At 33.9% G+C, this 26,610-nt stretch overlaps 1 protein-coding gene across 1 annotated transcript in view; it reads left to right on the forward strand.

The window, feature by feature from the left end:
* The window catches only part of KLHL1 (kelch like family member 1), a 333,377-nt gene that overhangs the window by 227,471 nt on the left and 79,296 nt on the right, over positions 1–26,610 (forward strand). The window contains exon 6 of the mRNA XM_046665048.1: positions 14,122–14,308. Within this exon, the coding sequence (XP_046521004.1) occupies positions 14,122–14,308 (187 nt within the window). The remainder of the gene's footprint in view (positions 1–14,121; positions 14,309–26,610) is intronic.

The raw sequence follows: 26,610 nt of genomic DNA on the forward strand, positions 1-26,610 counted from the left end.
TTTGAGCCCTATATGACATACATACATATTTCTCTCTAAGTCTTGGTCTCCCTCACATTTTTGTTCTCTATTGCCCTTCTCATAATCGTAGGTGTTCACTAAGGTTGAGACTGTGGTTCATTGTTTTCCTCTATTCAAATTCTTTCTGTCTTTTCATCTCTTCCACTGACTATTAATATTCTATCCAGATGTAAAAATCCATAATCAGTGTCTTCATCCCTGATTCTTCTGATACCTATTCTTATTGTATAAAGTCATTACATGAGCCTATATATTAAGCTTCATATAAATATTTTCAGATAGATATTTTCAACTTGAAATCTATATTAATTTCATGGGTACATTATATTGGTTAAAATGCAAATCAATCTTAGATACACAAGGAAAACAATGAAAATCCAAAATGCTATCATTAATAAAATACCAGAATCAATCATTTGGTGAAAATCATTTCAGAAATCTCTTCATTCATTCATTCACTCACTCATTTCACAAAGACGTTCTAAGCACTACCTATGTGGCAGGAGTATGTCCTGTGTGTTTAACATTGAATCAAACAGACTGGTCCCTACTGTAATGTAGCTTATATGTTAGCAGGAAGGGGAGGACAGGGTGGATGGGTGGTAACAGATATCAAGCAAACCATGCAGTCATTGTGATTCAGATGGTAGAAAGAGTTATGAATTAAAGTAAATGGGACAAAATAAGAGAGTGATTGGGCTTTTAGGTCGGCTGACCAGGAAAGGCCTCTATGAAGTAGTGACTTTCAGAAGAGACGTAAAGGATATGAGGGGAAAACGAAATGGATATCAGGCAAAAGAGTGTTCCAGGAGAATGCAAATGCAAACACTCTGAGAAGAGACGTACGTGGCATGTTTGAGGAACAACAAAGACACCAAGGTAACTAGAGTTCTTTGGACAAGGTAGCAGAGGTGTGGAAGATAAGGTGAGAAGTGATCAGGAAGTAGATAATATAGGGCTTAGAGATGGTCACAGGGACTTTAGCTTCTATTCCAATTGATATAGGAAGTCACTGGAAGATTTTGAGCAGAGAAGAGACATAACTTATAAGATTTTTTTCTTATTTTTTATTATGGAAATATTCAACTATATTCAAAAGTAGAGAATAACTGTATCTTAAAAGGATTTTTCTAGCTAATGTGTGATAAATAAACTATAAGGTAGTGCAATAGCTAAGATTCTAGCTGGAGACAAAATTCACCAAAAATGATTAATCCGAAGAGATGTTAATAAAGGTATTACTTACATAGGTGTGGCCACTGTTAAGGAAATGAACAAGGAGTGTTGACGACTCAGAGACTCTGAACTGAGGGTACAATGGAGGAAAGCTTATACAGTCCAGAAAGACTGGAGCAAGGGCAGAAAGGCTCTACTTGAGCTGTAGTCATAAAGAGACACCACTACAACCACATTATGCAGGGAGTAGGGAAGAAATATTCTTATCTTCACTTCCACTCTCTGACTTTCTGGTTATAAATTCCATTGGCTGGACCCTGCTAAAAGCAAGTCAGCAAGGGAGCCAGGTGATGCAGTTCCAGAAGGTTCAGTCTCACAAGAAACTGAACAGGACAGAGGATTGTGCAAAATGAATAATGGAGAAGCAAACGAAAAATAGCCAGCACTGATTGGAAAGGCTGGAAGCAGATATAGTAGTTAAGAGGTATTACAACACTCCAGGTAATGATGATGTTAGCTTATCCCAGGGTTGTCATAGTAAAGATATCCTTGACATATTTTGAAGGTCAAACTGCAAGTATTAGCCAATGGATTTGAGGTTTTGCATGAGAGAAAAGAGGACTCGATAAGGACATTAGGGTTTTATGTTTATATGATTTCATATATAAGGATGGAAATTTGAATGGATGGATGAATTGTTAGATGAATGGAGATGAGAGAGAAATAGAAAGAGAAAGAGACACGGAGATGAGAGAGAAAGACAGAGAGACAGAGGTTTTATTAAGAATAGAATCTCACTAAACAAGGTGTATTTTGAATAAATATCATTACTTTGAATTCTACTTAATTTCCTCGCATTCCTCTGAACCTAAGATCTTTCTTCTTCAAATATCCTTTACTCTTTTCCATGCCTGGCAAACAGGTATTTATCCTTATTGATGCAGTTTAAGGAAGACCCTCAGTTGTAAGCATTTCTTTACCACATAACAACCAGTTAAGCACATCCTCCTGTTTCTAGAACACTTTGCCCATATCTCTATTAATAGTCATCTATTCTTGCTTTTTTTAAATTTTTTATTTTTTTAATTGCAGTAACATTGGATTATAACAATATATAGCTTTCAGATGTACATCGTAATATATTTTGAATTCTGTGTAGATTACATCATGTTCACCACCCAAAAACTAATTATACTCCATCTCCTCACAAGGGAGCCTAATCACCCCTTTTGCCCTCCCCCTCTTCCCCTATGGTAACCACGAATCCAATCTCCATCGCTATGTGTTTGTTTGTCGTTGTTTCTATCTTCTACTTATGAGTGAGATCATACTGTATTTGACTTTCTCCCTCTGACTTATTTCACTCAGCATAATACCCTCAAGGTCCATGCATGTTGTCACAAATGGCCAGATTTCATCGTTTCTTATGGCTGAGTAGTATTCCATTGTGTATATACACCACATCTTCTTTATCCATTCGTCCCTTGATGGGCACCTAGGTTGCTTCCAAGTCTTGGCTGTTGTGTATAATGTTGCAATAAACATAGGGGTGCATGTATCTTTATGTCTTTGCATTTTCAAGTTCTTTGGATAATTACCCAGCAGTGGGATAGCTGGATCATATGGTAATAATCATCTATTCTAATAGTCAAACTGTTTTACTTCTATTCTTACAGTTATACCTCTTTTTCTTAGTAAATGATGAGGCCTTGAAATTCAGAAAAGAATTCTATTTATGTTTATGTTCCTAAGACAGTACCTCTAAAACAGTATGAACATGATAAATGTCTACTGCACCAGTTAATTAAATGCACTCTCCTGCATGTAAGAAGTAAGTATTTTAATTCATATTTCTACAAAGAGAAAAGTCATTTAATTTTTATAACTGATATCATCTTGTTTCTAAGCTTCTCTTCCCGATAATGGAATAATTTATACTTGAGTTAGAAAAATTTGAAAATTAGAAAAAATTATATGGTTCACAACTATGACTTTCAGGTAACTATTCAGTAAACTGGAAGTTCAAAGTCCCTGTTGGGGCTGGCTCTTCCCTCTCAAGGGATTGCATCCCAATCTTCATCTTTCCTAAGATGGTGTCTGTTGAAGGAGGATGCTTATATGTCTACACAATGGTAGAGATGCTTCTCTCCCACACAATGTGCTCTGGGTCCTGATGGACTCTCAGCTTTCAATTATACAATAGAGTATTACTAACTATAGTCACCATGCTGTACATCCCCAAGACTTATTTATTTCATAATTGGATGTGTGTACCTTTTGACTACCTTCACCAATTTTGCCCACCTCCCCACACCCCTCGCCTCTGGTAGCCACCAATCTGTTCTCTGTATCTATGAGTTCATTTTTTTTTTTTAAGTCCACATGCAAGTGAGATCATATGGTATTTGTCTTTCTCTGTCTGACTTATTTCACTTAGCATAATGCCCTCAAGGTCATCCATGTTGTCACAAATGACAGGATTGCCTTCTTTTTTAAGGCTGAAAAATAATCTTGTGTGTGTGCATATATATATATATATATATATGTGTGTGTGTGTGTGTGTGTATATATATACACACACACACACACCACCTTTTCCTGTATCTGTTCATCCATTGGTGAACATTTAGTTGTTTTCATGTCTTGGCTATTGTAAATAATGTTGCAATGAACATGGGGTGCAGATATCTTTTTGAGCTCGTGTTTTCATTTTCTTCAGGTAAATACTCCCAAGTGGAATTGCTGGATCTGGTGAATACCATTTTAAACAATTATCTTCCAGCATGTATATACACATTAAATTGATTAATGTAGCTTCATCCAATGACTTTCAACTGTTATGCAAGACCAGAACGGTTATATCTAAAGAACAGAAGAGTGGAAAGTTTAATTACTCCTATTTTGAAAAAGCCAACTAAAAACTGGGCTGTTGGATAAAGATATATCAGGCTTCTCAACCCAGCTTAACATACTTCTGCTTAACTACAAGTATTAGAAAATAATAACCATATGCTCCATTATATTATAAATTACTTTACATTATAGGTTATTCCATTATAACATAAATTCTATTATAAATAATTTAAGTTAAAAACTGATACATTACTTTTTGCATACCCCAAAATGTCTGGCATAGGATTTGACACATTCCAATTATTTTAGTGCCTTTACTATTAAGATTAATAAGCTTATATTTTCCCTTATCCCTGAATTTTGTTCAGTCAAGATGTTTGAACAACTCATTTCATACCCAAACTTTAGAAACTCTACAGACAGAGTGTATGCCCAGTGGAATTAGTTTTACTTGGGAGAATTATTTTAATCCCTTATTGACTTGCAAGATGCATCCACCTTGATGTTTTCACAGGAACTTATTTCACTGATGATGATCAAAAGAGGTATGTTGGGCTTTGATCAGGGTAAATCTAAAGAAAGCTGGAAATCTGAAAATATGCAGTGATTAAAATTCTTTCTCCATCTTCTCTTAGTGAAATGAGGGAAGTGAAATACTGACTGATACCTTATAATTAGTGTGAGAGAAATTAAAAGGTTTTTATTTAAAGATAACTGAGATAGGGCTAAAGCAAAACAAAATTTAATAGTAGGTCCACATTATTATCAAAATTGGAGAACCCAATTTTTCAAATAGTAAAGGAACGTAGTTTCTTCAATTGCTTTCCTGTAGATTTGTATCAAAGAACGTCCAGGAGCATCATTTGCTTCTTACCATCAGAATTAACTTCTCTGAGATAAAATATGAAAGAAGCAGAGGAAGAATTCTCAGTCTTTCTTGTAGCAGCAGATGCTCTTCACATGCTTAAGATAGTTACCTCTTCTGCATATAGTGTGTAGGCCACCTACAGACATATCCCTCTCAAAGAAGGCATCCTCAAGAATAACCCTGACACTTGGCACACTGCGCTTGTTAGCTCTGGTTAGTCTGTGGGCGTTGAGTTACCTCTTAACTCAGAGAAATTTCTTACAGTAAGTAAGAGAAATTTCTTACAGAGAAATTTCTTGCTGTAAGAAAAACTTACATAAGTGCAGGATAACACTGAATGTCACAATTATATTTTATTGTTTCAGGAGCATTTTACTTATCACAAGATGGTTTGAATTCAGGTTATGATTTGAGTACCCTGTTTGGCTATAATACAGTTCATCAATTTAAGGCAATAATACCTATTATTGAAATACAATTATTCCTAGAAAATATTAGAAAAACTATTCAACTAGTAATAATTAAATGTTGTAAGATTTTTATTTTCCATTAGGAAATTGATTTTCTTAGTCTTGGCGACTAGCAGATACATGAGTCCTGCAAGAAAAGTGATCCAGAAAATTAGTGAAAATTATAGCTTGGGAGATTGTCCATGCCAGGGCAGGTGTATAATAGAGACTAGGCACATAAGAGCATGTTAGACATCTTTAAAAAGGAAGGGAGAGTTTAGAAAAAGGAAGTGACAAAGCAAATACAAATATCTATTAATAATTTTATTCTAAAAAGGTAAATTTTATTAATGTGTCAAAAAGGATTTATGAACCACCATGATAATGTTCTCAGGTATAATATCTCTGAAGATAAATACTGGTTCTTAGGCATCTCTCTTATGCAGGCTATAACACAGTCATAGCCCAATACGTATTTAATGTGTTGAAAGTTATTATGGCATGCATCTCGAAGGTTAAGAAGGCCTTCAATTAATCCAGCGCTACAGATTAAGAAATCTCTGTTCATAAATCTCACAGTGTCCTCAAAGAGCACAAATGTGCGATTGACATTCTTTTCAGTTTGAGTCTGTGTTCAGTCCTCCCTCAGTCGGCAAAGATGGCTCACCAATAACTATGATCGGTGCTTCCCAATCAGAAATGTTTCTGTGAAAGAGCTAAAGGAAGCATAGACACAAATAATGGTTTCTAATGATAAATCTGCGCACACTTGAACATGTTCTTTTCCAATTATCCTCTTACAAAATAAGATTACAAATAACAGAATTTATAAAGATATACTCCTCCAGGTTTCACCTTTAAAATTCAAATGAATACAATTAGTATTTGGGACTAAGATAGCTACATATAAAACCATAAAAGCAAGTAAAAACAGTACATTTTTCCATTGGTAACTATTAAGTGCAAGCAATACAGTACTAAATCACGAATTAAGGAAATGATAGATCAAGTCTAAGTCCTAAAGATACTGATTTGTATATGAAAAGAGAGATAACATTTAAAAATTCGTTGAAAGCGCAGAGTAAAACAAGTATACTCAGCTAAGAGTCAAATAGTTCAAAGATTTAAAAATCACATTAAAGATACAATGAAGAAATTGTTCACGTGGGGAAGAGTAAATAAAACAGCCTTGTCAAAGTAGAAGGTTGGTCTGGAGGTACAGTGAGAAATGAGCCTGAAGTGTTTTAAGATATACCAGGAACCACTTTCAATTATAATGCAAGGAATTAACACAAGACAGCAGGACAGTAAATGAGGACAATATATGCTTTATGACACCATGTGGGAGTAGTTTGAATTCTGCATATGATTGCTTGTACCACACACAAGAATTCAAATTACAGATCTTTCTCAAAAATTCAGGAAAAAGTGAATATCAACCAGTGGGCCAACCCTGTGGCTGAGTAGTTAAAGAGCCATGTGTTCCACTTTGGTGGCCCAGTTCACAGGTTCCGATCTCAAGTGCAGACCTATTCCACTCACCAGCCACACTGTGGAGGTGCCCACATACGAAAAAATAGAGGAAGATTGGCACAGATGTTAGCTCAGGGCAAATCTTCCTCAGCAAAAAAAAAAAAGAAAAAGAAAAAAAGAATATCAACCAGTGAAGTAACTTTGGAAAGAAAAGGGAATAGAAGAATGGAAGGGTCTTAGGCAATATTATATTTAAAGAATATTTGATAATTCTTTGGATGTGGGCTTGACTGAGTAGATAAACTCTGCTAAATAGATTATCAATGGATTAAAGGGTGATTGAATTATTGAGGAATCTCAGAAATGAAGGCACATTTTAGGAATACTTATTTATTCATATACCATACTTTCCAAAATACTTTGAATCAGATTAAATAGAAGTAGCTTGAAATAGAAGTATAGGTAAGTAAATATCCCAACTATCAATAAAAAATCGAAGGCGTAAGTCAATACAGGAGGGAGAATGGTAATAAGAAAGAATAAGTTCAGATTTGAACGTGTGAGTTTGAATTGTCAGTGGAACAGCCAAGCTTAGAGCTTCTTAGTTAAGAGCCAAATCACCTTATAGCAGTGTCCAAGAGCAGCAATTACTTGTATAATGGAATTTTGCTGTTGGCTATGACTGGGAATAAGCATGCCATCAGCTGAGTCCAGGATAAATCGTTTAGAAATATAGATATTTTGTCAGTTTTTAAGCAAAGACGTTTCTGAAAGAACATAAATCTTTATAAAGATGATTAATTTATGCATATAATTTGAGATTGATATTGAATATATTTCTGCCTATGTGTTATATATTTTCAATCTTCAATACTGAATACATTATATAAAATAAATTAATAGATACTTTAATCATAGTAAACAATCAACCACTTAAATAGTTATTGAGTAATTCCAGGAGTCTATCACCATGTTAGTGGTACCCAACAAGAAGTTCAAGGCATTTTTCCCGACTTCCTACAAGTTGACGACTTAGCGTGCATATGAAGTTCTTAAGTGACTGCACACATGACAACCAACTAAAGTCTGATATGACAGATAAAAACAAACTGTGTCGACTGTGGCTTGAGCAATTAGCTAAGTCCTCATGGAAGTAATAGAACTTCAAGCGAACTCTGAAAATTGAGTTATATTTCAATAGAAGCCCTGTAGAAAAAAGTCATTACCAATATTACTTTTTTTTCTAAAGGCATGATCTATTTAGATGAGAGGAAAGAGATCTGAAAAGCTAAAATATGAAATACAGGAAAATATGCAGAGGGTATTGCGGAAAGTGACTGAATAGCTAAAATGGAGCTGTAGTAACTGATTTTTGGCATGCTAGTCTGAGGATGATAATGTTTTGCAAACAATAAAGAAACTAATGCATGGTTTTGAATATAGCTGGACATGAATAAATTAACAAAGGCATTCTAAGGGGTGGTGGGGAGGGTGGGCTTGAGTAGAATAGTAATGAGAACTGCTGAGGTATCCAGGACCTATTATAGCACCTGGCACAAAATAGGTGCTGACAAAATATTTGCTAAATAAATGGATTAATGAATGCACACATGCATGCAAGTTTCAGAGCCCGCTTAGGAGGCAATGAAATTTTGAGGATGAAGGCGATGTTCAGGCAGGGCACAGGCTCACTTACTTCAGTTTTAGAAATTTTGGGCTTTCAAACTACCTATGGAACAGCAAACCCATGTTAAATAAGTAAAAGTTAATCATAAATTATAGCAGCATAAAACCCATGTCACTTGTCATTAATAAGAGCTATCATTTCAATTAATTTTTATGAGTTTTATTCATTTTGATTATGTCATTATTCTTCTCTATTGGTACTCTCAGCTTAGGCAATTATTTTTCATCTTAAAGCAGTCAAATATTTCTGTATTCAGAATAAAATTAATGGACCTGCTCCTTACTTCGTAGATGCTTTCTTCTCGTTTCTTCAAATACTTGAGCAGGAATCGTTCAGATGTATCTAATGTAAGCTGTAGCATGTCAGGAATTCATGTTTTCCTTTTGAAATGATAGCATAGGAAGAGATCATAGAAAGCTCTACTGTATCTACTTTTCTCATTTACTTAAAAATATAAATAACAACCTTAAGCAGTTTAGCCAGAATAGCAATTATGCCAGTAGAAAATAGGAAAAGATATTTCAGTCTCTTAAAATTTCAGGATTTTAACTTTTGCCAAAATTCTTTTCAACTGATGTTAATGGGATTTTAAGTGTAATATGAGGATCTATCTACTCGTATCAATGAGTTTCTTTCAGGCTTCTGATTGACATTCTGGCTGTGGTTGAGCTATTCCTCTTGTGCAAGCTTAGGCTGTTCCAGGCACAGCAGATACTCAAATAATAACTGATGAATTGCTGTGAGCTTGAGTGAACCAACTGACTTATGTTGCCAAGTTTTCAGCATAATTGTCCATTTTCCTCTCTCTATGTCTTTGAAAATCTATCTGAAAGGGAGGAAATAGACAGAAGACCTCTCCAGGCAAAAGGCAGTTTAGGTTTTCCCTTGCAAGGTAGGACAGTCCTACCTACAAACTTACCATTTATTATGTTGCTGCAAAGTCCCGTGATAACTGAACTCTCTCCCTCCACCATCACCTGACTCTATTAAACAGCCTCATGCTTTATTTAGCACTTAGGGTGACCATTAAATCATTGTTTCCTGGGGGCCGACCCAGTGGCGCAGCAGTTAAGTGCGCATGTTCCACTTAGGAGGCCCAGTTCTCCGGTTCAGTCCCGGGCACAGACATGGCACGGCTTCGTAAGCAATGCTGTGGTAGGCGTCCCACGTAGAAAGTAAAGGAGGATCGGCACAGATGTTAGCTCAGCACCAGTCTTCCTCAGCAAAAAAGAGGAGGATTGGCAGCAAATGTTAGCTCAGGGCTAATCTTCCTCAAAAGAAAAATAAATAAATCATTGTTTCTCTGTGAAATGTCCTAGAAACTGCTTAATATATATACCTGGAAATTTTTTATTTGTATCAGACCGATTTATAAGACATTGAAGTAGAAAGTTATTTATTCCTGCAGCTTACTGAATATGCATATGATAAAATTTTATCCTGCATCTTATTCATTTTGTCAGCAGAAAACTTGAAAGACGGTGTATGAGACTGTCACTTACTCTCTAAGGACTGTCCCTTCTAAGAGGAATCAATTTTGTTTTATAGATTCAAATTCTGTGAGTTGATGTTTTTAGCATAACACCCAGTAGCAAAACAAAAGTTTGAAATACTGTGAAATAGTATGAAGTATATGAAATTTTGTCACACTGTTATGAATGTGAGAATTTCATAAACTTGATAGCCCAAAGATATAGTGTTAAAAGAGTTAATACTTTCTTTAGTCCATAGTAAGTTTAAATTTATCCTTCTTTAAATGTTTGTTCAATATTGCATTGCACTTTCCAATGGACTACTGGAGAAGATGAAAAGTATAGGTGTGTTTGCTATGCTTTGTACAGATTCTGTTAGTTACCTTGCCTTTCAAATTTTGTCTTCATTCATTCAGTATTACTCTTGCTTAAGAAATAGCTTACAATCCAGATATTTTCTTATTTCTAGCCACTAACATTATAGGAATATATTGCTGTAACAATTTTTTAATAGCATTACTTTGTGATATTTTAAGGTTATCTATAACGTAAATTTTATAATGTAAATATCTCCAGACTTTTACTATAAAATTAGAGTTGTATGCCCTTTGTGTAATAAGAGTAGGTTGGGCAGCACAAATAAATCCATGCATTTGATTTTGTTTGCTTACGAAAAGAGCAATTCATTTCCTTTTAAAAATTATTACTTAAAAGTACTACAAACCTAGGTACTTGAAGTTGGTTGTCCTCTGACACTGCATTTTTACAGAATTCCTCAAATTTTCTTTTATAATTATTTATTATTTATAAAAATTTTGAAGTGATCTTTACATATCTTTGCATATGTGTGTGTGTAGGATTATATAAATATTTAGCTATTCAAATAGATGATAAAATTGTTTTTAGCTTCGTTTATCATCAATGTACATGTTGTGGTATCAAATTGTATGAACTACAATATTTCCCTTAAGAAACAAATGAACAATATCTTACTTTGTATGCATATTCTTATTTTTCTGTAGTCTTTTGTGTTAATAACTTGAATAACCAAGTTTTGATTTTCAGACTCAAGGAAACCAAAAAAAGGAAAACAAGACCTGTGTAACATTTTTTTCAAGAACATACATTTTATTTCATTTTAACAAATTTTACCATATAAACTAACATTGAAAACGTTGCACATTCTGTTCATCTATGTTCACTTTATATATATATATAAAATAAGGAACTAGGAAAATTAGAAATATTTATTAGAAGAATTATTAGAAATATTTCAGTGGCCAATATCTGCAACTTTTTTACTGAAAAATCAAAAAGATGAGGCTGGTCTCGTGGCCGAATGGTTAAATTCATGTAGCCTGGGGTTCTCCAGTTCAGATCCTGGGCACAGACCTACTCACCGCTCACCAAGCCATGCTGTGGCGGCATCCCACATAGAAGAACTAGAAGGACTAACAACTAGGATATACAACTATGTACTGGGGCTTTGGGGAGAAAGAAAAGAGGGGAAAAATTTAAACAGTTATACAAAAACTATCAATAATTAATCAATGTAATATTAGTCTACTGTCTTAAAGTTGTCCAAAAAATAAAAATTATAATGCAAGCCAGTACCATAGGTCATTTTTGATACATAGGATTGCAAGAATTCACAAGATTAAACTTTTATAGAAGATATAACTTATGAAATTTCATTTAAACCATTTTGTATTTCAGTAATCCTAAACTATTTATTAAATTAATTATAACTTACTGGACTCATAATACGAATGTAGAAATTTTTTAAAATTTAAAATGGAGAAATTTAACCCATCATGTATTCATTAAAATATTGTGCTAGCATTATTTTTACATGGTGATAAAATTGAGAAGAAGACATAGAGTTACTTTTAAGCTAAAACTAATCTACTCTAGTTAAAAGCATCCTCTAAATATCAGGAATAGTATATGAACCCTTTTTAATAGAAATGATCCTCTGTGTTGTGAAAATTTAAAGATATTTACATCTAACTGACGAATCTGTTTATCTCAAATCTAAGCCATTATCTAAACTCCCAGTTAAACTCTTTGATTATGAGTTACGGTTTTCCAGAGAAGAATATAGAAAAGAAGCACATATCTTTTGAAAATTTTTCTCCCTTTTTTCTGGAACTGTTTATCTGGATAAAATATTCGAAGAGTGTGCTCGTAATGAAAGAAGAGTTTTTTATGATCAACTAATCCCAAAGTTTCCCCCAAAAGGTGAAAAAAAGGGAGAGAAGGAGAGAAAAAAGAATTGATGGAAGCCAACTTCAGCCATATATCAATTTACCACCATAAAGGCTAATTATCTTTTCTTTTAAGGAAAGGAAAAGGCTTAGATGCAGGAAAAACATATTTTGACACACAGATGACCGAAAGTCATATTAAAGTGTCCTTTTTCCTCAGCTTATAAAGATCACTGAGATCTTGTTAGAAATACGTATTCTCTTTGGTGTTTAAAAATAAAAATTTTACTAAAAGAGTGAAAAAGTAGTCCCTTAAAAATGCCATTGGAGATCTCTTATCTTATTCCATACGATTTTTGTTCCCTTTTTTTTTTTTTCGTATTTAGTGTTCAGAATGAAAGTAGGTAGGAAGGCAATTAAGGTTTTAGTGTACAAGAAGGCAAACAAAGCCAAGAACTTAATTAAACACCTTCTCTTCTATATTCCAAAGCATCTAGTATCTCTAATACATTACCCTTCTTATTCAGCCTCAGAGCTATCCTGTTGTCTTTCTCACATCTCATATACGGTATCTTCCGTTTTTAGGTTCTTCCTGTCACCTCCAATAGAAGTTTATGTATTACATTGGCTAAATAAATTTACTTAATTAAAGTTAAAATTATAACTAACTTTAACCATTTAATTATATGCTGCCATCATATATTAACTTATTCACTCAATAAATATTTGTGTACAGACGTGGTACAGCTTCTCATCAGTGTAGAAGAAGAGTTGGTGAGTCAACGTTAAATTTCCTACTTACTAATTTTCTAAATCTATGTGACAGATTTAACAGTCACTCGAAATGAAACTGATTCGTTATGAAAGAGAAGGTGACACTGAAAGAATCAAGGAAAAAGAGAATCTAAATAGCAACAGAAAAAGAGGAAAGTAAAAGATACTTTGAATGTGTTCAAAGAAATGTACACAGAAGAATTTGTGCGGATGAAAACCTGGTGTATCAAAGAGAGACATAACGTCGCCTAACACTGCGGGTCTCACTCTATTGTTCCCCCGGGTGCTGGATATTTGGTATAAAATTTCTTAGTTTTACTGCTGGAAACTATTACTTCGCCTGATATACAGCTCTTCAATTGCTTGCGTACTTAAAGAGATGTGATGAGGATAATTGTTTCCATTTTTATTGAATTTCTTTTTTAATTTGAAAAGGGTTTAAACTATTCCTGGAATATTTTAAAGTAAATGTATGAATATTTATGATAAGCTTGTTATGACCCAATTTGTTGAAAGTTATTTTTAATTTCCTTCTCCAGACATGTTTATGGTCAACATAGGCAACTTTATTTGATTTATAGACAGCTTTCATAGAAAAAAGGTAATGGAAAAAAATTCTCTCTAAAAGTTCTTTTATAATCTGTGTAGTAAAATGATAATAAATAATATTGAATCAAAAGTAATATCCATTCTTTTTCTCTTGGAAGCCATGAATTTTACTCATATTCATTTGTCAATGTGTTTAATTCTTATTACATTCTGCATCACTCTCAATATAGTGGTAACAGCATAAGCATCAAGCCTCTAATTTTTTTTTTTGAGGAAGATTAGCTCTGAGCTAACATCTGCTGCCAATCCTCCTCTTTTTTTTTGCTGAGGAAGATTGGCCCTGAGCTAACATCCCTGCCCATCTTCATCTATTTTTATATGTCTGACACCTGTTACACCATGGCTTGATAAGCAGTCCGCAGGTCTGTGCCCGGGATCTGAACCCGCACACCCCAGGCTGCCGAAGCAGAATGTGCAAACTTAACGGCTGTGCTACCAAGCTTGACCCATTAAGCCTCTAATTTTAACTACTGATGTCATTTGCTCATTCCTTTAAAAAGCGTTATTAACAGTAATTGTGTATTATTCACAGATATTGGCTGACCTAGAAAATCATGCGTTATTTAAGAACGATCTGGAATGTCAAAAGCTGATTCTGGAAGCAATGAAATATCACCTATTGCCAGAAAGAAGAACTTTAATGCAAAGTCCAAGAACTAAACCTCGAAAATCTACAGTTGGAACTCTGTATGCTGTAGGAGGAATGGATAACAACAAAGGTATATAATTCTAGATCTGTATATAATAGGCACCCAGTATCACATCATGACACGATTTTAATATTGTAATCTGTATAACACAAACAAACCTCATATTAACTTTACATCTATTAAGATTTAATACTAAGGGAGTAATTGAAAGAACATCTCTTCAGTTTGTAATTGCTGATTCTGCTTCTTGTTCATCCTAAAATCCTTTGTCTCTTGAGCATTATGTACAAGATCTCATATGAAAAGGAAAGGTGATTTAAAGCAATTAATGAGAAAATACAGGCCAAATAACTTGCTGGATATATTGGGAAATATATTTCAATTCTAAGGAAATGCAGTGTGCCAGGCACATGCTTGCTGAAAGTAGTCTTATGAACAAGAGAGCTCCTGCTTTTGAGGAGTTTAGAATCTCCCACAGAAGTCAGACAATTAAGTAGACAATTGTAAACGAGTGTAATAACTGTGGCAGTTATTTACAAATTTAATTGTTTATCAATTTTGCGCTTCTAAAGGAAGTGCACGATTTGTCTAAAAATTGCACATACACATTTGAAGATTTTCTTCTTACTTTTTCTATAGCTAGTGGAAAAAAAATTTCCATAAATATTTGTTCTCTTCAGCCTTTCTTATGTGGGCCTTAAGTGTCTTGCACAAGTACAAAAGACAAGTAATATAACTATCATATGTTTGTGTTTAATAAGTGATATTATTATCCATAGTATATTTAATATACATGTGAAAAATACAGTTGGCAACAAGAGAGTGTGGTCACATATTCAACTTCTACTAAAGGAAATTTTTATTAAAGAATCAGAAGGAAGCAACAAAATGTACTTCAACCACTGCGAAGTGAGACCCAAGACAGCAGCAAAAGGGAATCAATTTATGTAATCAACGGAGAACGACACAGATTCCCAGGGAATCAATTTATGTAATCAACGGAGAACGACACAGATTCCCATTTTTTGTCTGTCAAGAAGATATCTCGTGGCTATTAGTTTTTGCCAGTTTAATTTTGTGAAAAGTTTAAGTGCTGTTTACTACGATGTTGATTTCTAGTAATTATCACATTAAATAAGCACTAGAGTATTAACATAAAAAGAAAGCATATCAGCTAAAAAGAGTAAATAGCTTTTTGCTTTAAGAACTAGGGAAATGGCATTAATCTCTCTCCCTCCCTCCCTCCTTCTCTCCCTGTCTGTCTCCCTCCATTCCTCACTCCTTCTTTAATATATGTTATTACATAAGAGAACATGTCAGAAGTTTTTTATTTTAAAAAAAGAGATAGTGGTTTAAAAACCTCTTTTTTAAAGTGGTGAAACAGAAAACATCTTTCAGATAAAAATCTGAACAAAACATAGTCAGAAATTATACTAAAATGCCAAAGAATTTTTTTCAAGCTAAGAAAACAAATCTATTAACCTCTATTTATGTTGTCCTTATGAAAGTAATAAATACCAAATAACATGCAACACAAGATAAAAAGGCTCATCTTTCGTAGCAGAAGCACTCAACTTTATTGTAACATTGGAGTAGGTTGATTTTGCTCATAAAAGTAAATACCCTGATTTCCAATGACTTTCAATAAATGAATTCATCCAAGTCTCAGATTTCATAAATGGACAGTAGTTTTATACGTGTTTATCAAATTTTAAGGTCAGTGAGTGGCATTTGTTTTTAAAGAACACTATTCTACAAAAAGAATGCCCATACAAGATCAATTCCGTTTGTAAATCTGTACATGACAACATTTTTTCTTTAAAAGAAGAAGGATGGAGGGGAGGAGGAGGGAAAAGAGGAGGAGGAGGAGTAGGCGGAGAAGGAGATTAATTGAATCTGGTCAGCCTTTGACTAGAATTGGACAATAAACAAAAAATTAAAATTAATACAAAAATCTCTATACTATTAAAGAACCAAAGGATATGACTAATTTGAAATTTTAAATCTGATGACTTTAAATTGCTATCCCCAAAATAATATGAGAATATGGAGTCTATTGAGTTAAACTGCCAGCATTTGCCAGCATTTAAATTCCTCTAATCTTACACAACAGTCTTATGAGATTGAAGAAATTCTTTAAAAATTGAACTTTCTTAGAGATTCTGAATCTCTTTCATTTTCGAATTGGGTAATACCATGATTTAGTTATTTTTACACTTCTCCAGGAAGTAGAGGCTTAAAAGAGTATGATAAGACAGGGAGTTTAAAAAGATATTCCTACTCAACAACGAAAAACAAACAACCCACTTAAAAAATGGGCAGAGGATCTACATTGACATTTTTTCCAAAGAAGGCCCACAGGCATGTGAAAAGATGGTCAACATCCTTCATTATTAGGGAAATACAAATCAAAACTACAATGAGATATCACACCTGTTAAAATGGCTGTTACCAAAAAGACAAGAAATAACAAGTGTTGGAGAGGATGTGGAGAAAAGGGAACTCTCATATGCTGTTGGTGGGAATGTAAACTGGTTTAGCCACTATGGAAAACAATATGGAGATTCCTCAAAAAATTAAGAATAGAACTATCATATGATCCAGCTATTCTACTTCTGGATATTTATCAGAAGAATACAAAAACACTAATTTGAAAAGATATATGCAACCTTATGTTCATTACAGCATTATGTACAATAGCCAAGGTGAATGGATAAAGAAGACGTGGTATACGTATATACAGCGTAATACTATCCAGCCACAAAAAAGAATGAAATCTTGCCATTTGCAACAATATAGACAGACTTTGAGGGTATTATGCTAAGTGAATTAAGTCAGACGGAGAAGACAAATACTGTATGATTTCATATGTGGAATGTGAAAAAAACAAAAAAATGAAGAAGAACAACAACAAAAAACCAGACTCATAGATAGAACAGAGAATAGTGGTTACCAGAGGGGAAGGGGGTTAAGTGGTTGGCAAAATGGGTGAAGAGGGTCAATTGTGTGTTGATGGATGGTAACTAGACTTTTGGTGGTGATGACTTTGTAGTGTATACAGATGTTGAATTATAATGTTGCACACCTGAAACTTATATAATGTTATATACCAATTTTACTTCAATAAAAAAATATTCCTTATTAAATCAGTAATAAAACAGAAAAAAATTATTTGAAGGAAACTTTAGGAATTCTTGCTGTGTCCTTAGCTCTATAGGAATTGGACATTAAATATATCCAATTAACTTAAGATAAAAGTCTAACACTTAATACCAAACCTCAGAGAACCTAGTTTCCTGGTGAAGCAGAAACTTATAGACGCCCATGTTTCAAGGGATTTAAAGAGCAGCTAGGATATTTTCAAGGTAATCCCTTGTATTTGCATTATGCTTTTACTGCTTAGAGAGTATTTTCTATACCTTATTACCTTGTGTTATCTCTAAATAAGCCTTAAGATTTTATCATAAAATTATGTTTCCTTTTCTTGAAAGGTAATGAAGAAAGAATAAAAATGTAAAAAAAAGGAAAAATATAGCAAAAAATGGAAATTTATTTTGAGTAACTAATTTAAAAAATAATACAATACAATATACAGTGCTTAGTGAGTTTTTTTGGAATTATTTACATATTTATTTCGTGCCTTAAAAAGGGCTATGTAAACATTTCATTGAATTCCTCTTCAGCTTCATAATTACTAGGATTCAGATGATATCTCATAGGATCAATAAACTACAGGTATGACCCTTGAAGATTTTCTGTAGATATTATGAAAATTAAGAGCACCATTCTCCCCTCTGGTGTTCGTCTTGTATCCACATATATATGCATTCAATCACGACAAGCATTTTTTGCACATCTATTTTGTGTCAGGCTCTGTGTTAAGAACTTGTACATCATGGTGAACATTATGAATTATGACCCTACTTCAAAGAGCTACCAAGGTAATCTGGGAAAACACATCGTAAACAAAATAGTTACACACAGAATGAATGTTACAAGGAGGGAATGGCAGTACAGTGAGTACAATGCTTGGGGAACAAACCTGGTATAGTCTAGAAGAGTAAAGCAGTACAGAGACATTGTTTCTTGTTGTTGTTGTTGTTGTTCTAGCCAAAATCTAAAGAATTATTAGATAGTAATTTATCAAGTTGTTGGAGTAGGAAGGTGATTGTGGTGGTAAGTTCTAGACTGCAGGGCCCTCAAATGTGAAGGTTTACAGCTGAAGGAATGTGAGATGTTCAAAATATGGAGAGAAATCGTGTATCACTGGAATATAGCCAGCAGGGAATGAAAGTGTGGGAGTGGAGCAAAGACACAGAAGACTTCAGAGAAAAGCTTAACAGGATCGATTCTGATTGAAACTCCAGGGGTCTTAGAAGGCAGATGATGTTCCTAGTGGAGACAGTCAGCTTTGAAATCAGAGAGGTGACTGCTCCAATTCAGTACTGTCACTTGAAATCTCTAGTTCATTTTACTCTTTCTCAGCGTTATATTCTGTTTCTGTAAAAGATGTAATGATTACATGAGATGGAGTGTGTAAAGAGGTTAAACTAATAAAAGCCATTCCAACATGTTTGTTACCAAACAGACTACCAAAGGACTCAGCAGGAACTCAGGCTGACCTTCCTAATCACATTATGACTTAAGGCCAAGCGGGCTAGGAACTTTGGAGGCATGAGATGATAGGAGTTCTACGAAATAATAGTGATGTGACTCAGGAAAGGGGATAAGACAATAAGATATTCATATAAATTGCAATTTATATAAATGGCATTTATATGAATATTATGATGTATAAGGTAAATGCCTTTTCTGCCAATGCAAACAACATTCAAGAAAGGGGAATCAAAGGAGAAAAAAGAATCAAGCTATAAATGGAAGTTTGTAGTGTGTTTTAGAAAGTATGATTTAATTCACTGCTATAACAGGAAATTACTGAAAAATAAATCTTCAAGAATGCGATAATTTATAGCATAATTTAAGGCCAATTAAAAACATTCATATATTTATTCATATTTTTTCTATTATGAATGAGAAATGAGGGGACATATAAAATTAAATATAGTTTTTTAAAAGGCAATAAATAACAAAATCTGTTTTTATAAGGAGAACAACTTTTTTAAATGGTGTCAATTGAAATCATATGCAGATTTAAATCAATGTGGTAAATTGTATCAATAAATTTGCTGTTGTTTTGGTAAGAATTTTATTACAAATCACATAGGAATCATCATAAATCCTCTAGAAGGTTGGCTTAGAGGTAAAACACTAATTTCTTACTCTCAAGTTCTTGCATTGACTTATATGTAACGTGTGATTCCTATAAACTAGGAAATAAAATTTGATGCTAGTGGTTAATGGAAAATATTTGGAGCAAAATATCTCTGTTAGATTTATATCATGATGTTGACTAGGCAATTCCGTGGAAATAGAAATAGTTTGGTTTCATACTCATAGAAATAGTGTTTTTTCGAAGATAACTATCTCATACTAATTACAAACGTGTTGAAAATCTGGTAAATGTACAATAGCATAGGTAAGAAAAGAAAAACTATGAGCTTATAACTTAAATACAATCATTGTTACCATTATTAAGAGATAGTGTATTCCTTTCCCCAAATTTCGAAGTATGCGTGTGTCTGTGTTTGTATACAGCCATAACTATATATCTGCATTTATATAGAAATATAACTATTTACATTTATCTTTATCTGTCTCTGTGATGATCTAGACAGGTATCCAAATATAGGTGTATTTAGATTTCTTAGCTTACTTAAAATTGTTATTTTTGTTGCTTTTATTCATTTACATGTGTGAATTTACATTTCATTAATTTTTTTTTTTTTTTTTAATGGCTTTTTTTTTTTTTTTTTAAAGATTTTATTTTTTCCTTTTTCTCCCCAAAGCCCCCCCCCGGTACATAGTTGTATATTCTTCGTTGTGGGTCCTTCTAGTTGTGGTATGTGGGACGCCGCCTCAGCGTGGTTTGATGAGCAGTGTCATGTCCGCGCCCAGGATTCGAACCAACGAAACACTGGGCCGCCTGCAGCGGAGCGCGCGAACTTAACCACTCGGCCACGGGGCCAGCCCCCATTTCATTAATTTTTTAAATACATCATTCAAGTAATTGACTAATTCTTATTCACATGGAAATGTCACAGTTTGTTTGAGCTTAGGCCTACTATTAAACGTTTGGTGGTATCTAATTCTTTTTCTGTAATCATGCCATCATTAGCATCTGCACACATTAAGAGTTTTTCCCAACCTTTGAGCATTTCCTTGCACAGATTACTAGATGATAAATTACTGGGTAGGAAGTTAAAGCTTTTGTGACATATGAGCCTATTTCTTTATAGAAAGTTTATAAGAAATTATAAGTAAAAAAGAAATACAATAGTGCCAGTTTCAGTGCCTTGTCAACAAATTTTCTGTGTTAAAAAAATTTTTACTATGAAATTTTCTATCATAACGAAAGTAGAAAGAACTGTATAATGAACCCCCAAGTCACTGCATTTAGATTTCTCTTGTCATTACATTTATATTTCCCTCCTCACTAGAGAGATTGAACTTTTTTTGTATTTTGAATTTTTTATATGCATAATCATGTATAAAATGAAGAAGCATGACATATTACTTCCTTCTTTTCCAGTTATTACATATTTTATTTTAGTTGCTTGAGCTAAATTGCCTACACCATATAGTATAAAGTTCAATAGAAACAGCTTATGGAGTACTCCTCTCATTTTCTTTATTTTAAAGAGAATAATTCCAATATTTTACAAGCTTGCTATAAATATCTAGTAGGTAGCACACCATACGTGGCAATTCCTGAAAGGATGATGAATACTGTATATGAAAACAGATAGAGGCTATGAATAACATTCAGTTCTCTCAGCGACAGTTTACTTTCTTTTAGACAGACACTTAAGAGCAAAACTCCTGCTTCCAAGCAAGGATTGGATGATTCGATACTCAGATGGAGTATTTGTGAGGGCTGCCCTATTCCGCGTTTGCCTTCAATATTTATGTCAGGACCGTTCATCCTTGGTGGGCCCCAAATGCCATTTTATTTTCATCTCAGAAGAACTAACTCTACTAATTTTTAGCATCTAAGTTGCCATCTTCTGCCTGCATTTCTGCCTCGTGTTGTGTATGTCCTAGAAATCAGGAAACGCCCAGAGAGGATAAGCAATGTTGTCCTGCTGTGCTCTTTGCTGAGTTTAAAGCCCTGTCTACCTTGGTGGCTCTGAACTGCAGCTTTGTGTCTGTCTTCCTCGTCCCATGTGTCTGCCAAGAAGGCCTAGCCATAAAGTACTTCAGGGCTCTCAGCCGCGCTGCTTGTCAATCAGCCGTTTCTCAAGGGGAAAATGGCAAAGAATGTTAGGCTCATTTCACTTCACATCCCTCCTATCTGGGACTTTGTCCTCTTAAGTGCTAGCTGTCTTTTTTAGTCTCTAATGTCTTTAAACAGCTAATTTTTGTGTTTTAAAACTGTTGCTTTATAGTTACTCTTGTGGAGATAGTTTGTCTGATGCAAGCTAATCCATCATAGTTAAAAGCAGAGGCCCCGTGAATCTGTAATTTCAACATTGGCTGTTTCTAAAACTTCTCTTTGAATTTTTTTGAGATTTATATGATAATTGTTGATGTTCTCATCTTACTTGAGTATTTTTTTATCTATTATTTCTTTAATTATTTCACATACTTATTTTATATCCTGTAGCTAATAATTCTAACATCTAAAAGCTTGATGGTCTAAGTCTGTTGCTTGTTGTTTTTTTTTTTTTTTTTAAAGATTTTATTTTTCCTTTTTCTCCCCAAAGCCCCCCAGTACATAGTTGTATATTCTTCGTTGTGGGTCCTTCTAGTTGTGGCATGTGGGACGCTGCCTCAGCGTGGTCTGATGAGCAGTGCCATGTGTGCGCCCAGGATTCGAACCAACGAAACACTGGGCCGCCTGCAGCGGAGCGCGCGAACCCAACCACTCGGCCACGGGGCCAGCCCCTGTTGCTTGTTGTTTTTGACAAGCCTCATTTGTGTTAGTTTCATTCCTTCTGTGTTGGGTGACATTATTTTGAAATCATAGTAAATTTCATTTACTCTGTGGGGATTTGGGGGGCCTAAATTCAGGATTCATAAATCAACCTAAATACAGAGGTAAACTGAGGCAAGCTGTAATTACCAGAAATTGTTTGTGCTGGAATAGCAAAGGAATTGCAATTCAGAAACACAATCTGTAGCAAGCTACAGGCAAATCCGTTGAGAGTTTGGGGTGGGCTGTATTTATGAGCAAGGAGTGAAAAGATGGGGAGTCCAACCAGAGTCCAAGAAGTAAGTTAATTGGCTCAGGATGGGGAGAGATCCTTGGCGGGTTTTCATTGGTCAGGAGATAAGTTTCTGTCATCTCCAAAGCAGGCATTTACAAGAAATCAGTCTCTAGTTTCTTAAACTTTATTTTCCTGAGGACACGTGCATCAGATTCTTCTTTCATATCCCCCAGTTCCATTTTAGATTAAAATTCTTTCATGCTTCCCTCCAGTGAATATGCGTTGGCTTCAACCAGGAACTAGGGCCACCACTGACCTGCAGGTTTGTCAGTCCTCTTCAATGCTCCAGGCTTAATGCAAAGTCTCTGGATCTTTCTCCCACTTTATGTTAGACCCAAGGCAGACGTTTCAGATCCTATCATAGGTGTAGACATCTGCCCCAAGGAAATGCTGGCTTTTGTACTCAGTTAGCTCTCTCAGGTTTCCCCTCACTTTTCTTCAGCTATTTGGTTGTGCTCTTGAACTTCTTCCTTATTTTCGTTTAAGTCCAGCAATGCAAAAAAAAAAAAAAAGTGTTATTGTTGCAATTTGCCCAGATGTACTGGTATAATTAGAGGGCACTTCAGCATGTCTTCTGCTCTAACAAGCAGAAGCGTCCATTTCCTTTTCCATTCTGAATTTTCTCCACAGATGACTTGTTTTAGTTTTATGTTCTACACTTTTTGGAGAGGAGGTATTTTGTTTAGAATTAAACTATTGATAACCTGGTTTGTTCCCAATTTTCACATAGCGTTTATAAAGAGACCACCGACATTTCCATGGTTAAATAATTTTTGAGTATTCACTAATTTGGTATACTATATTCAGATATAAATTCCACTCTAAAATGGAGTTAATGATGCTATTTCAGAGTATTAGATTATGTTGCGTAATAAATTAGAATAGCTCTGATTACAATGTAGATGATGACTCACCAACAATTTGATGGAATTCCCACACGTTCTTCTGATAGTAAATGTAATTCAAATTCATAGCTGAGCTTAAATAGAAATTTATAGATGTCTTGGATCTGAAAGATCATTAGCAAATATTCAGAACTACAAGTATAAATTCACAAGTATATTTGTTCTAATGTAATAGGTTAATTCCCTTTTCTAAATTATAAGCAACTTGGAAAGAAGAACTTTACAGTTATAATTTCAGAAACACTTGTTACTTATAGCAGGCTTGCAGCAAATATTTGCTATATCTAAATTACAACTTATTTAAGTGATCTTAGTGGGTGCCCAAAATGAACAAATCTTATATAGATATAGATATAGAATCTATATGTCTATTTTATATATAGTAGATATACATAACTATATATCTACTATAGAACTAGTTCTCTTTATCTAGATATGAAGGATTAGCTTTGAAGTATAATATACTATTTATCGATGTAAATTTTATATTCATATAAAATTCTCCTTTATTTATAATCTTGTGAAGATTTGAAAGGCATATTATAAATAGAAGATTAGCGTTACCTAAATAATTTTCCAATTAGGACATTTCAAGCAGAAAATATATTATGAACCTAGGATATTTGTCCTTAGTACCTGATCATTTGGGAATGATAAAATTATTTCATCAGTGACATATATTTTAAATACCTACTTCCAAACACCATCACGTACAAAATTTCATTTACTTTGTACAACCAGCTCATGCTGAGAGTATATTCTTGATCATTTTGATTCTGACAGAGGTTAAAAAACATTCTTAATTTCTACCATTTAGTAGAAATTAAGGTAGAGTTTAAATCTAGGGTTCTGTGTAATTCCAAAATTTGTGTTATTTCTTCTACGCTATTGCCCATAGTTAACCTATTTGTGATGAGATGTGCTGAGAGTGACTTTTTTAAATGCCACCATAACAGCCTGACATACTCTTAATTCTTAATATCTGATTTTTCTTTAATATTTTACAGAAGTTTAGAACTAGTTCTCTAGTGTAATGGATGAACAAAAAATACCTGGCCAGGTAAATAAACCTTATTTGATGATTTTAAAGAACAGGTTGGGAACATAAGAAAGTAGATAATTGAAAAAATTAAAGATGCTCTATTATATTTATTTCTGCTTCATGTTTTGTAAATTAATTTTTGCATGTAGAATTATAAATATTTTAACTATTTCCCCCAATTTAAAATTCTCTATTTGATCAATTTCTCATGAGCTTTACCTTTTAATAACATATCTTCAAAATGTAACATAACAGACATTGCATTAAAATTCAGCCTGTGTTTAAAATTTTTATTCTTAGGATAGGTATAAAGAACTGTTAAATTAGTATTTTTAAATGCCAAGAAATGCGTATGCTTAAATCTCCAGAAAACTTATGTATGTGAATAAAAATTTATAGAGATCACATTCAATATGTACTTTTGAAGTTAAAAATCTTATTACAAATATTCCAAAACACTCACTTTTTTCATTTAACTTTCATGTGTGTATTATTTCCTCAAAGAACAAAGAAAAGCAACTTTCAGATATGAAATATAAAAATCCTATTTTTCGGTGAGTAAGTATATCTAGGCTGAAATACATGGTATAATTATTAAATAAAAGTTCTATGATTCAACACAAGATCATTTCCTACTATGAAAAACTCTTAACATACTGTCTGGAATATACCCTATCAGCAATATTTCCGTCTAACTTGGCTTTCAACTTCAGTCGTCAGAATTGCTCTGCCCTCCACAGTTAATCCGTTATCAAGGACCATCTGATTTACATCAGCATTTCCACTGCCTTAGTTGAAGTTTTATCACCTACGCCTGCAGGCCTGGGATAATGCATGTGTTTCTCAAATAGATGTATTTTTTCTTACAGCTCATAAATTAGCCAGATAACGATCTCCCTACATCCAGTCTCTCTCTAATCCCATTCATCCAGCTCACTAATGCAAATCAATTTATCACAACTTTTAGCAGATCATTAAAACACAAAAATATAAATAAAATAGTAAAATAAAATTAAAAACCTTCATTAGTGGCTCATCCCCCAGGTAGAGCCCACGATTTTTCACCAGTGTAATGTCTATCCTTCACCATCTAGCATTCCAAATTTAACCAGCAGATTTTTCCTATTTTGTCTCCATCAAAAATGTCTTGGTAAGAGACCTCTAATCTTTATCAGCTTTCACCACTCGCTTCCTCAGATTCCAAGCTCCACACTAGTTGCAGTACTATCCTTATGCATACATTGTCATATGCTTCAGTGTCTTTCTCATTTTATCCCCCTTTCTCTGCTGGTCTAACCCTACTGTAATATTCTCTCACCCTTGGCTCCTCAGTTAGCCTTACATCTGCTTCTTCTATAGCTTAGCATTCTGTGCTTACAACTTTCATTACATCAATTCAGTTCTATTGAAAACATGTTTTTAACATTTTTTATTATCCCAAAATATTATAAAATTCTTAAACACGTAAAGAGTTAAAAGAATCATATAGTAAACATCTATATATTCAGCTAGATTTTATAGTTAATATCATGCTACATTTGCTTTATCACCTAATTATCTACCATCCCTCTACTCATCCTTCAATTTTTTTTCTTCTCAAAGCCCCAATACATAGTTGTATGTTCTAGTTGTAAGTCTTTATAGCTCTTCTATGTGGGATGCCACTACAGCATGGCTTGATGACCACGGTGTATAGGTCTGTGCCCAGGATCTGAACCAGCGAACCCTGGGTTGCCAAAGCAGAGCATGAACTTAACCACTCAGTCAAGGGACTGGCCCCCATCAAATTTTTTTAATACATTTCAAAGTTGTAGACATAAATAATTTCATCCTAAATACATCAACATGCATATTATTAACTAGATTTCAACATCTTTTTAGAGCCTTTAGGCAAAATTAACCTACAGTGAAATGCACAAATCTTACATGTAGTTTTTAGTGAGTTTTGACAAATACATACACCTATATACCTCAAAACCCTAACAAGATAGAGAACATTACCATTACTGCAGAAAGTTCTCTCATATTCCTTCCTAGTCAATCCCCAGTTTCCACATCTCCAAAGACAATCACTCCTCTAAACTTTTCTCAATTTAG

Source organism: Equus quagga, chromosome 6, assembly GCF_021613505.1.
Source record: "Equus quagga isolate Etosha38 chromosome 6, UCLA_HA_Equagga_1.0, whole genome shotgun sequence".
Taxonomy (NCBI): Eukaryota; Metazoa; Chordata; class Mammalia; order Perissodactyla; family Equidae; genus Equus; species Equus quagga.